Genomic DNA, 13,763 nt, shown 5'->3' on the forward strand with positions numbered 1-13,763 from the left:
AGGCTGTATGCAGGCTGGGGTGAAGGCTGGGGCGCAGGCTGGGGCACCAGGGGGCTTGCCCACCGACAGACGGGGATCTCAGAAAGGGACATGAGCACTGGTTTTCTGTTTTCCTGCTTCTTGAGTCAGCTGCTTATTTGGAGAAGAGATATCAAAATATCTTTTCCTATCCTTTTATGAAAGAGCTCTGGGAAGGAATGTGTTGGCTTAAAATCTCTTTGGAATCTGGATTTAGAAATAGGGAGGTCAGTTTCTCCTGCATATTAGTCTATTGTCTGTTCTGTAACCAAAGACGCCGGGCTGGGGTAATTTAAAAGGAAAAGGGATTTATTTAGCACACAATGAAATTTGTGCTCACAGTTCAAGAGCACGCACGGCCCTTCTGCTTGGCTCTGCTGAGGGCCTTACGGCAGATGGCAGGACAATGATAACCACATTTGAGACAGGAAGCTATAGAGGGACTTGGGCTGAGCTTTTCATAACAGCTTGTTATTTTAAGAACTAATTGGAGTCTTGTGAGGCTATATTCATTCAGCTATTACCCGACATCACCACATGGAGACGAAGCTCCAGACACAGGAACCTTCGGGAGGAGGCGCATTCAAAGGATGGCATGGTGCCGCCTCAGCTGTATGACTAAGCTCCCGGCAGGAAGCTGGCTTTCCCTCAGAGGAGGCTTAGAGCCTGAGGTTATTTGAGGACAAAGTCTGGAGGTCATCTGAGGGTCAGCACAGGTCCTGGGGCTTCAGGCAAAGAATGCTGAAGATGCAGAGGCTCTGGGCATCTTAGGAAGGTGGTGTTCGTGAGGCAGAGCTGGCCTGAGCCACCCACTCTAAAATCCTTCCTGTCCTTCCGTCCTTTTGATGCATCTCTTCTAGAAACTTTCTTTGGGCTGAAGAGTTGAGCAAAGCTTCTTTCTGAGAGAAATTGATTATTTCATTTTAGTCACAGGATAGACTTCCTTTTGTGGATATCATGGAAATCAGTTAATCTAGGGATGGAGAGTAAACCCAAACCTATATTTGCTGCTCTCAATAATTAATATGACAGTAGCTGACATTTTATTGAACATAGGTTTTGCTACATAGTGCAAACTCCGAGCTTGAGGAGTCTGCCTCCTGGCCCCTGTACCACCGATGCCACCTCCAGCATCTGCAGTGCCACAGCTCAGGAATGCCACACACCAGCCATGAGGCTGTGTGCTTGGTAGTTGTTAGGGCCTCTTCTGCAAAAGTAGGCACAGGTATAGGGGGATCCATACGAGGCTGCCATTTTGATAGGCTCCCCTAAAAGGTGAAATACTAGTAATTGTGTGTGTTCCAGCCTTGATGAAGATCCATGAGATACCCTGCATGTGGAATACTGTGCGCAGTACCTTCACAGAGTGCTGTGCACAGTACCCCAGCATAGCAAGCATTCGATGAACCTGGCTCTGCTGCTTGTTGGTATCTTCATGTTTCTGGCCAACCTTTGCAACCATAGTGAAAGAGTCTAATTTGGGATTGACCTCTTTATTTCCTGTCATCCTGGTGAAGGGGGTGAGAGAGGCCAATGGTGAGCACGAAGGAGCAGGCTGGTTGGGCTCCAGTGTGGCTGCTTGGGTGGCAGGAAGGGCGCAAGAGCTGTATTGGAGACTGCCACCAACTTCGGGCTGCTTTTGTCCCCAGGTACACTGTGCTCCGGCTGATGATCCGGCAAAGGCTAGAGGAGATAGCAGAGACCCCCGAGACCATGTGAACCGTGGGAAAGAAGGGGAATCTGGGCACTCCAGGGGTTGCAGCTGACCTGGGAAGACCTGTGGGAAGCTAGGTGCTGTCCTTCTACAGAAATGTCTCCACACGAACCTCTGCGCCCCTCTAAAAGCCAGCACCACTCCCTGGAGTCTGCTGAAGCCGCAGACAGCTCCCCATGTCTGGATCCCTGCTCTTTTTTGCCTCATTCTCAAGGACTTTGATTCTAAGGAGGACCCACAGCGTGTTCTCACATACCTGAGTGTGTGTGTGTGCGCGTGTCTGTGCGTGTGTACTTACGATGGCCAGGTGCCTCCCTGATGTTTTCACATGCAGTTCAATCCCAAGCAGCCAGCAGGGGCCATAAGGCTGGCACACATACTGCTCCTTCACGGGAAGAACAGGGGGGTAACCGAGGCCTTGTGCCTCCTTCAGTGCCAACGTCAGCCCCACACACCTGCCATGTTTGGAAGGGAAGAGGATCCTGCAGGCTCAGTGTTTGGAGTTTCTGAAGGTTTTCAGCAGAGATCCTTCTCGTTTGCAGGGAAGGATGGGTGACTGTGAGATTCTTGGAAATTAGTGAAGTGACGGCCCCATGGCCTTGGGGCAAGCCCAGTGAAGTGGGAAAGTGAGATCACCTCGGGGCAGATGCAATGAGTCTGTGAGTTTTTGCACTGGAAAGGTTATCATTGTAGAAAGCACAGTGAATGTCCTCTCCTATGTGGGAAGAATGGGTTCTGTCTTCATTCTTGGCTTTTTTGACACTTCTGGGTGTTTCTGCTGTCTTAGCTGCCACTCCAGTTTGGGGGTTCCTCCTTGGCTTGAAGAAAGGCCTTCTGAAGCGGAAGTGCCTGGGGTGCATATAATTCTGACCTGCTCATGTGCCCGGGCCAGGTGTGTCCCAGGATAAATGGCATTCAAAGGTTTTCACGTACTGGCAGACTGAAGGGAAGGTTGGAAGCCACCAGCTGAGTCGGCAGGTGCCTTCAAGCCTAGCCCGCTGTCACATCAGTTAGAGCACCCCCCCCACACACACACTTGCAAGCTCCTTCACCTTATACATGGCGATGGGTTCCAAGAATGAAGGTGTGCCCTGTTGCTGATTCAGCGGGGATTAGGGAAGCTCTTTGGGGAGTCCCATCAGTGTGGGCAGAGAGGACAGTGCTCACTTAGCTTCTGAGAAGCCTTGCTGTTGATGTTTTTGAACCAGCCTCATTGGCAGAAAGGGCAGCGAAGACCTTGTACCCCCTCGTTAGAGATACCGTCATGCATGGCTTGTACCATTTGAGGCCAGACAAGATGCCCAGCTGGGGCTTGGTGCTGGTCTACAAAACCCAACCACGCAAGATGAGCAATTGTAACTCAGGCATCTCTGAGCCATGCTATAGTGGGGTGCTCTTTCCTCCTTGCTCTCAAGGAAGTGCTAGCAGTTAAGGGACTGAGGGACCCTGACCAGCGTGCCTTGTAAGGAAGGAGGACCTCTGCCAGCAGACCTGTTTCTTGTCACTGTCCTCCACCCTCCTTAGAAGGTTCACAGCTGTGGTCTCATTGTGGGCTTTCAAAAAGATGGCTTATTGTCAGCTATTTTGCTGGGTATCAATTAGCAACCTAGCTCCTCTGACAGGCCAGCACCACCATCCATCTCAGGATCAGAGGGATGGAAACAGAGTCTTAGTCTCAATCATACACTCCTGCGGACACCAGCAAAGCACAGAACTAGGGACGGGGTGGCAGCTTACCTTATAATCACACACAAGACTCATCAGGGTCCTTTCTTACACACCAAGAGCAGCTTTGTGGGTGCAAATGTTTGAGGAAATTTGATTTGGGTCATTTCTCTTCTAGTTATCTTTCTTTTGAATGTTCAGAGCCTGCATTGTCCCACAATTCTCCTTTGGAAGCTTGGGGGCTTCCCATAGAGCACACTCTTTCTGGGAAAGTATTTCTGGTTTATGAAATTTCCCTGTGATCGTGTTAATGTGTGACTGTTGCAGAGTGTCAGGTTGCCCAGCACTCCAAGGAGGTGGTGCCAAGGTGCATGGCTTTTTAAAGTGTGGGGTTCATGAGGAGAGTGGGGGTACAGGTCCACTAATCCATCTTGGAGCATCCCCTAGAGACCACCTCCCACATCCAAATAACTGACCAAGAATTTCAGGAAACTTGGCTGGGGAGATGACTCACTCTTAGCAAGTGTGTGAGAAGCAGGCTTCAATCTCTAGTAGCACAATTTAAAAAAAAAAAAAAAAAGGAAGGAAGGAAGAGTGAAAGGAAGGAAGGTAGGAAGAGAGCAGTTAGGGTGTGGTCCAGTGGTAAAGGGTTCACTCGGAGACCTAGGGCCTGTTTTCTGACTCCAGCACCAAATGCCACATGAACTTTGGGAACTTTTGAAATAGTTGCAGCTGCTCAGACCTCTACAGCGGCCAACTGGATTTTCTCACTGGTCTCTCTTGGCCTTGAAGCTTTGAACTCCAAGACCAATTGGTGTCGGTTTATGTAATTGTGTGCAATGAACTTGAAATCCTGAGGAATAAAAGACCAACGAATGTTGGGGGAGGGGAGGGCTAATCCAACCTGTGAAAAGCGGTTTGGTGGCATCTGAACTCTTTGTCCCCCTGTAAAGTCTTATGTTACAAGGTGAGGAACTCGGTCCATCCGAGTGAGGTGATGAAATCAAGCACACCTCGGTTGAGCACATTAGTGGGGAGGTGATGATTCAAAGCACAAACGCCAGCCTGCCCATGGGACTGGGGACGGGCATACTGCTGACACACTGGACAAGTGCAGCTTGAAGCCCAGGATGGGGTGAGACAGCCTCAGGAGGACCATGCCACGGCCCAAGGCCAAGATGTCGGTCTGAGACATGTTGATGTTTTGGGAAGAAATATTTGCACCGTTCTCTTTTCCCAGCGTGAGGGAGGAGACAGGCTGTGCCCTAGCTCACTCCCGCAGCACTGTTTTGAAGGTTTTTTTTTTACATAGGTGGTTTCTGTGAAGCCTAGCTTCTGCCAGATGAGAGGGCTGCTCTAGGGGAGAATAAGCCGGGTGCGACGTCCCTCCTTCAGACATGACCGGAAGTGCAGTATCCTGGGTCACACCTCCCTTCCTGCCTCTACTCCCATTGAACTGAGCACAGAAGAGCTTAAACTGTGAACTTCTGAGGAGCCTCAGCCTCCAGGCTGCTGGTTTCTGAGGTTTCTTCCAGCGTTTCTTCAGTTTTCCCTCTTGTGTGGAGTCTCTTCTTCCTTTGTCATAACTTGCCTCGGTGGGGAACCTTTTAATTTTTTTTTTTAAATGTACTTGACTTAGACCTTATTTAAATAAAGCACCTTTAGAGTCCCCGTGATTTGGTCTGTGGGTCTGAGGAGGGGAGCTCTGCCTCTAGCGGTCAGCTGTGAGTGAGGCTGCTTAGCTCAGCCCCTGGGCCAGTTGCCCTGCCCCCGGCTTTCTGGTTCGAATGTGTCCAGACCTACCTATAATGTTTTCAGTCCATTTAGTGTTGACACAAGACAGCAGGAAACTTAGAAAGAGTAGAGGCCTTTGTAGCTCGTATTCTGGAGCCTGTAAGGTCTACAGGCACGAAGTCAGTTCCCAATGGGAGCCCTGTGCTGTACCAGGTTATCACAGAGGGAACCACACAGCAAGACAGAAAACGTGGTAGAGTTGTATGTATTCTGCCCTTTTTTGTTGTTACTGTTTTTTGTTTTTGTCTTTTGGTGCTGGGAATGAACTCGGCCTTGTGTGTGCCAAGTACACACGCTGCCCCGGAGCCTGAGAACGTGTTCACACTAAAGCTGCTCCCACAATATCCCGTCCTAAGTTCTTAAAACAGTTCCTCCATTTGTGAGTGTGTATGTAAATATACCCAGACCTTTCTATCCGAAGACGCCACATCATTGGATTCAACAAATGGGTTGAAAGTGTTTATCACACACACACAGAGAGACACACAGACACAGGCACACACGAACACACACAATCCGCTCTGTTTCTCTGGAGAGCTCTGACGAATGCAGAGGGGAGAATGGTTGGTTGGTTTATAAAGCTGGAACGTGTTCCTGGGAGACCTGGCCATGAAGGAGAAATGATTACCATACCTTGTTCTCTAGAACAAGAAAACAACCAAGACGAGATTTTAACGATGTTTTCCCCAAACGCAGAAGACTTCTGTACTGCATGTCACAGGGTGTTGGTCACAGAGACAAGAGACAAGTGGTTGGGATCTGGGCAGGCTGTTGGCCTCATCAAAGCAGGAATGCTGAGACTGTCCAGCAAACGTTAGCAACCTGCGAGGGAACTGGCGGCACATGCTGTGCTTTGCGGAAAGGTTCCATTTCGTGTTGTTTGTTTCACGTGCTGCGGTTTTCACTCCTGAGCTCTCCCTGACTACCATACCAGACCCACCAGCAAGTCTGGGATGCACCGAAGAAGCCACGGCAATGCTTACGGATAAGAAGACGCGAGTCAAAACAGAACTTGGGTGAAATCACCATTGCTGTCTTCTCTTTAAAGTGATGCAAAACCAAAAGATGCAACTTCCCCACACAAAAAATCACTTATGATTCAAAAAAACATGTCAGTTATGAGCACACACATACACTCACTCCATGTAAGTGGCATATTACTAACACAGTCCTTATAAATATGTAAATTAACTTTGCAAGATTTAAAATTGCAGCCACAGGTTGGAGACATGGCTCAGTGCTTACGAGCACTGGCTGCTCTTCCAGAGGTCCTGAGTTCAATTCCCAGCAACCACATGGTGGCTCACAACCATCTACAATGGTATTGGAAGCTTCTGTCATGCAGGCACACATGCAAATAGAGCGCTTGTATGTATAAATAAATAAATCTTTAAAAACAAAACAAAACAAAAAACCCCTGCAGGCACGTTGGTCGGAACAGTACAGGAAATTTGCAGCCATGCCTATCCTAGGCATCATGAGTGGACACACCTTTTATCAATTATACCTCAATAAAACTGATTTGATATCCACCATGAAATGGTTGCCACAGTAACACTAATTAACCCGTCCAGCATCACATAGTTACTATGCTGAACATTGGGCTGGGTATTCAGCTCTACTTTCCCGGCAAATTTTAAGTAAACAATACATTATTGACAACCACACTCACCATGCTGAGTTCTGAAACTGATTCATACCTTCCTATATCAATTAACTAATTTAATATGTGTGGGCATGTTGTCTGCATCCATACATGTGTTTCATGTATAGATGCCTGGTGCCTTCAGAGGCCAGTCAAGGGTGCTTGGTCCCCTAGAAGTGGAGTTGCAGATGGTTGAGGGCTGCCATGTGGGTCTTGGGAACCCAACCCACACCCTCTGGAAGAGGAGCCAGTGCGCCTAACCGCAGATCCAACTCTCTTGCCCTGATTCACCTTCTAAACGCTGGTTTCTACCCAGACTTTTTGGATACGACACTGAGAAGCACCTGCAGCAAAAGCAAACATCAGGCACTGTGTACCTGGGACACACACACCGGAAAAGCTTCTCCATGGCAAAATGCAAAGATACCCCGCAGAACGAAAACACATATCTGACAGGAGGTTAGTAGCCCAAGTGTCACCCCACAGCTCATGACCCTGAGTGTCCCCTGCTAGTCACTGAGCCCCTCTGAGTTGTCATGGTGCCCCATACCCATGTCTGCATAACCACGTGGGGTTGGCAGCTCAAGCCAGAGCACCCCAGGCTTCTGGGAGGGTGACTGTTGCCGAAACTGGGGCAAAAGGAACAGGCCAGCGTGGGTGTGCCCAACTAATGGAAGATAATTATGTCTCAGAGATGTCTGGGGTATAATTTTGGGAAGAAACTGTTGGGAACTCCCACACATACCCAAATAACTCTCTGGTACATTCACAGGCTTTGATCCAACATGATCCTAGGTAAAGATCCTAAATATAAGGATCTAAATATGAGAAATATAATTTTGGTTAAAGTTCTTTAACCCGATTTTGGCAACAACACAAATTTCCACAAAAATCAAGTCATTTGGTCCAAAGCGCTTGAACAAAGAAAACCAGAGATGCCAACATCTATGATGCTTTAAAAAGACCAGAAAGAAAAGGCTGAACTTAAAATGCTCATAACAGTCTAGAGATGAATTAGAGTTAGTATTAAATGAATTTTCAAGATTGTTAAAACAATGAGCATATATAAAATATATTTCTAGGTATAGGTTCTAATAAAAGATTAGAAAATGAAATTGAAAACTGGAAAGTTATACTTTATCCATGGGTTAGAAATGTAGCAGTCTCCCCAAATTTATCTATGGACTCAGGTAACTTCAACACATGAAGTAGATTTTTCAGACCTTTTATGATAATGGCTCAACTAACATTAAACTGTAAACATAAATGTTATTCAACCATTGTAAGGATGATTTAAGAATTGATGTTAGGATATTGTGCCACTGAGCTTTACCTGTCAGCTTGACCCATCTGAGAGGAGAGGGTCAACTGAGGCGTTTCCTGGGTCAGATGACTGTCTGTCTGTCCAGGATTGTTCTGATTGTTGCTGGATGTAGGAGGGCCCAGCCCGCTGTGGGCGGCACAGTCACTAGGCTAGTGGTCCTGAGCTGTTTAAGGAAAGTAGCTGGATCTAAGGCAGATTTCCCAGACTTCCCAGCCAGCCAGCAAGGGGCTTTCTCCATGGCTCCCACTGGAGTTTTTGGCTGTGAAGCGAATTCCTTGGTCAGAAATGACGCTCTGTGGTACAGCAAGCAGGTCGATCTTCAAGATCCTGCCTTGGCCTCCCGTCCCGACTTCCCACAATGAAGGCCTGCGGTCTGGAGTTGTTCCCTGAAATGAACCCTTTTCTCCCTTCAGTTGCTTTTCATCAGCGCAACCATCAAAGCCACAGAAGTGAAACCAGAACAATTTTTATGTAAAGTGGATAAAAGATCATGCTTGATACAAATGAAGGCAGATGTGTACACGAGCCTGTGGAAACCATTACCTAGTGGTGGGGTTAGGTTTTATTTATGCTTTGATTACAAAGACATAAAGTTTCCTGTTTACTAAGTCCAAAGGTACAGATCTCTCTCTTCCCTGCATCCCATCTTAAAAAGGAAAAACAAGAAAACGAGGCACAGAGGGGATGCCGCCCTGACCAACTGAGCCCTCTCCTGGGCAATTCCGGCTAACGTGGCTCTGGCACACAGACCCCTCCTTCACCCCTCATGGGCACCTGAGACCTGGGTCACAAGTTCAAGAACTGGGTGAGAGCTGAGGGGTAGTGGCAGGGATGAGTATTTCTGGGCTGACTCGGAAAATTATCAGATAGCATTAATAACTGACTCGAGTGCCTTCTGGCGTCTTCTCTGGAAGTGCACACAGCCAACAACAAATAGCCTGAGGCTTACCAAGCTGATCTTAAAATGCCCCAAAACCTCAAGGACCCTGGAAAAACAAAACAAAACAAACAAACAAAAACCCCAAACCCTCATAAATCCTCATGCCTGCTTTCGAGCTTAGTAAGAGAAATAAGAGGAACTTGACCCCTCAGCTGCTGAGCTGCGGCAGTTCCTCATTCTGCAGACGGGTGGGTGGTGGGTGGAGATTCGAGTCTCTCTCAGAGTTCTCGCTGATGTGGGTGTTTAAGTCGCACGCAGGCTGGTGCTTCTCTGCATGACTCTACACATAGCCATCAGATACAGGTCTCCTGGGGTGTGGCTCCTAAGGCTGGTTTCCTTTTTTTCTTAATTGAAGAAAAAGTGAGTGAGTTAGTGAGTGTGTGTGTGTGAGTGTGTGTGTGTGTGTGTGTGTGTGTGTGTGTGTGTGTGTGTGTGGTATGTATGTGCAGTATGGGTGTGGCGGCTGTGTGTCTGGTGTAGTAGGTTGTTCATGAGTGTGTGCAGGGGCGTGCCTACTCCCATGCCAAAGAGGAACGGTCAGGGGTCCTTGTAGTAGGCTTTCTAACACAGTTCCTAAGCTTTACTCTTGCCTGTACTTCCTGTCCGAACTAAGCTTGAACAGTCCTATAAGCCTCTGAATCCAAATCCAGTCAGCCCTAAGCAATGATGTGTCATCCTGTGCAAAGCACTAAGACGAGATACACCAAAACAACACTGAGCTGCCAGACTGCCATCATCCAACCCCACATGACCAAAAGGATTCCTAAAAGATCCCGAATGACCCCTAGTGGCCAAAACTCTTAAAAAAATAAATATGTTTCCAGCTTCTGGCTATTACAAATAAAGCTGCTACAAACATGGTTGAGCAAATGTCCTTTTTGTGTACTTGAGCCTCTTTTGGATATATACCTAGGAGTGGTATGGCTGGATCTTGAGGAAGCGCTATTCCTAGTTGTCTGAGAAAGCGCCAGATTGATTTCCAGAGTGGTTGTACAAGTTTACATTCCCACCAGCAGTAGAGAAGGGTTCCCCTTTCTCCACAACCTCTCCAGCATGTGTTGTTCCTTGAATTTTGATCTTGGCCATTCTGATGGGTGTAAGGTGAAATCTCAGGGTTGTTTTGATTTGCATTTCTCTAATGGTTAATGAGGTTGAGCATTTCTTTAAGTGCTTCTCTGCCATTTGATATTCCTCTACAGAGAGTTCTCTGTTTAGCTCTGTTCCCCATTTTTAAGTGGATTACTTGGATTGTTGCTTTTCAGCTTCCTTAGTTCTTTATATATACTGGATATGAGTCCTCTGAAGAATGGATGAAGAAATTGTGGTACATCTATACAATGGAGCAATGAAAAATAAGGAAATCATGAAATTTGCAGGTAAATGGTCGGACCTGGAAAGGATCATCCTGAGTGAGTTGTCCCAGAAGCAAAAAGTCACATGCGGTATATACTCACTCATATAAACATACAACATAGGATAAACCCACTAAAATCTGTACATCTAAACAAACTAAGCAAAAGAGAAGACCCTAACTAAAATGTTCAATCCCCATCCTGAAAGGCAAAGAGGATGGACATCAGAAGAAGAAGAAAACAGGAAACAACCTAGGAACCTGCTACAGAGGGCCTCTGAAAGTCAGAAGAAGAAAACAGGAAACAACCTAGGAACCTGCCACAGAGGGCCTCTGAAAGCTTCTGCAGTATAGACTGTCAAAGCAGATGCTGAGCCTGATGGCCAACTGTCAGGCAGAATGAATGGAATTTTATGTAAGAAGTGGGAAATAGTAAGAGCTGGAGAAGACAGGAACTCCACAAGGAGAGCAACAGAACAAGAAAATTTGAACACAGGTAACTTCCCAGAGACTCATACTCCAACCAAGGACTATTCTTGGAGATAACCGAGAACCTTGACAATGCAGCCACTTCTGATGAGAACTGATAGACTAAGATCAGAAAGAAGGAGAGGAGAACCTCCCTTATCAGTGGACTTGGGGAGGGGCATGCATGCAGAAAGGGGGGGAGGGGGAGACCAAGAGGGGAGGAGGGAAGGGCTTATGGGGGATACAAAATGAATAAAGTGTAATTAATAAAAGTTAAATAAAAATTAAAAAAGAATAAATATGTTCAAAAGACAGTAACAATTGAAAAATATTTTAAATAGCCTTAGAGAAGTAAAATGGGTCTAGCAGGAACAGCCTGTGGGCCTGACTACTGCTGAGCCCAGAACTTTGAGGCTAGCCTGAGCAACACAGAAAGACTTTATCTCTCAAACAACTAGGCTGGGGCTAGAGATGCAGTTCAGAGTAGAGTGCTTGCATGAGGGTCTGGGTTCAGCACCTAACTAAACCAAAACAGAACAGGATCTAATCGTCACATAAGAATAAAAAAATAAGAATAAAAAATAGAAATGACACCAGCTATAGGACCTGGAGGGCTCCCAACTGTAAAACCTAAAAACTTTAAAACCTAAGCCCTTAGTGATAATAACCCTAAATAATCTCAGATGAATCCCAGAACCCTCTGCTATAGCAATATTCTAAACAGCACCAAACATCTCCAAAAGTCTTGGTGGCTCCTAACAAACTCCAGAGGTCTCCAAACCTTAAATGAACAGATTCTAAACATTAAGAACCCAATGACGTTCAATCTCCTAAATGACCTTTAGAGAGAGAGAGAGAGAGAGAAAGAGAGAGAGAGAGAAAGAAAAGAAGGAAGGAAGGAAACCAAATTCCTTAGCCAATTCTACCTAAGTGGTCCAGCCCCAGCTCCTCTCGAGACCCCGTTCCTTCCTCCTGGACAGCCATTGTGCTGCCATCTCTCTGCCCTTGCTGCTGAACACCCCTGCTTCCGGGATTGGAACCTGGCACTCCCTCTTTCTGGAACAGTGTTGCCCAGCTTGTCACAGCTGCCTCGCCTCTGATTGAGCTCGGCTCTTGCTGGTGACGCGCCTGGTCTGAGCACAGCCATCAGCTCCAGTCACCTTTGGCATCCGTGTTCTTCAAAGTACTTTTCACTCTCTGAATTGGTCGATGTGTGCACTTCCTGCTAAACATCTAGACTTGAGCAGGATGTCCTAAGAACCCTGAGTGGTGCCTGGCCCTTGGTAGGCACTGTGGTAGTCAGATAAGGAATAAATGAATATCCAGGTGTACCTTAAGCACAAAGACCTTGAAACTGTAAGTTTCAATATTAACAAGCATAGAGTGCCAACCAAAATCTCCTAGCAACCTTAATCCTTTATGACCTTAGATGGGGCTGGAGAGGTGGCTCAGCAGTTGAGAACTCTTACTCTTGAAGAAGACCCAGGTTTGCTTTCCAGCTCCCTCACAGTGGCTCACAACCATCTTCTAAATTCTAAAATGACACTCTCTGCTGACCTCCACAGGCACCAGGCATGCCAGTGGTGAGTCCACACAGATGCAGGCATAACACCCAGACGTGACACTCATTTAAAAACCCAAAAAGGGGACTTTAAAAACTGGCATTAGGTCATCTGAAATTATCTGGTGGGCCATAAATCCCTCCAGATAATCTTAACCCTTTATGATACTGAAGAATACCAGATGGCTTCAGAAAAGAAGGACATCGCTCAAACGAACCATAGTGTTCCTCCATGATTTTTAAAACGGGCCAAAGGCCATGAACCGCCCTGAAAGAACAGTTCCAGGAAGACCTTCTGTATTTTTGAACCCCACTCTACCTTTAATATTCACGTGTAAAATGTCCTGAAGGAAGAACACAGCTATAATTCTAAGAATTCAATAGCACCCGTCATTTAAATGAGCCCACGGCTGGTGTCTAGGAAGCCTACAGCCCTAGTTTAACACTGGGAAAGGACTGAAAATGACCCTACGTCACTTTTGTTAGTCAGTTTTCCATCGCTGTAGCAAAATACCTGAGGTAATTTATTTAATTTTATTTTGATGTATTTGTTTATTGAGACAGGTTCTCCCTAAGTAGTCTTGGCTGTCCTGGAACTCGCTAGGTAGGCGAGGTTGGCCTTGAACTCATAGATCCACCTGGCCCTGCCTCCTGAGTGCTGGGATAAAAAGTGTGCACTGCCCCACTCAGCTACCTGATGTATTTTACAAGTAGAACAGATTTTATTTTAGCTCATGGCTTCAGTTTGGTTCTGCTGCTTTGCGTTGGGATATGCTGTCATATCACGGTAGAGCAAAAGTTTTACCAGGAAATGAAAGAAAGGGGGAGGGCCAAATATTCCCTTCAAGGACAGACCCCAGTGACCTGACTTCCTTCAATAAGGACTCCCATTCCCCAAGTTCCTACACCTCCCAACAGCCCAAGAAGAAGATGCACATGGTCAGACTGGACCATTAAACATCCTAGTGCTGACTGCCTCTCCAGCTCCAGGCTACCCCTCAGCAGGGTCTCCGCTTCACTGTCACCACGCAATGCTGGGCCATTGCCAGAGAGCTGGGAAAGCTTAGGTTCTCTCCCCGACCCTTGAATTTGACATGGGGAACAATTAAGGTTCTGGGCGTGGAGACCCATAAGGGCATTTTCACCTCTGCAAAGACAGTACATCCCAGGGGAGGAGCCAGGCGGCGACTTAGAAGGTTGGCTTGCTCCGTGCTAGCATGAAGGACATGTCCCAGTCGCCTGTTTTCTTGTTCTCAGCTAAGCGACTTGCTCCAGTGCCTCAT

At 46.9% G+C, this 13,763-nt stretch overlaps 1 protein-coding gene across 4 annotated transcripts in view; it reads left to right on the top strand.

Moving 5' to 3' along the window:
• The window catches only part of Rassf2 (Ras association domain family member 2), a 35,672-nt gene extending 31,111 nt beyond the window's left edge, over positions 1-4,561 (top strand). For all 4 annotated transcript variants that reach the window (XM_055608480.1, XM_055608416.1, XM_055608563.1 and 1 more), the window contains exon 11: positions 1,668-4,561. In XM_055608480.1, coding sequence (XP_055464455.1) covers positions 1,668-1,737 — 70 coding nt within the window. In that variant the 3' untranslated portion in view covers positions 1,738-4,561. The remainder of the gene's footprint in view (positions 1-1,667) is intronic.
• The last annotated feature ends 9,202 nt before the right edge of the window (positions 4,562-13,763 follow it).

The sequence above is a fragment of the Psammomys obesus genome, unplaced genomic scaffold, assembly GCF_907164565.1.
Source record: "Psammomys obesus unplaced genomic scaffold, mPsaObe1.curated_primary_1811, whole genome shotgun sequence".
Lineage (NCBI taxonomy): Eukaryota > Metazoa > Chordata > Mammalia > Rodentia > Muridae > Psammomys > Psammomys obesus.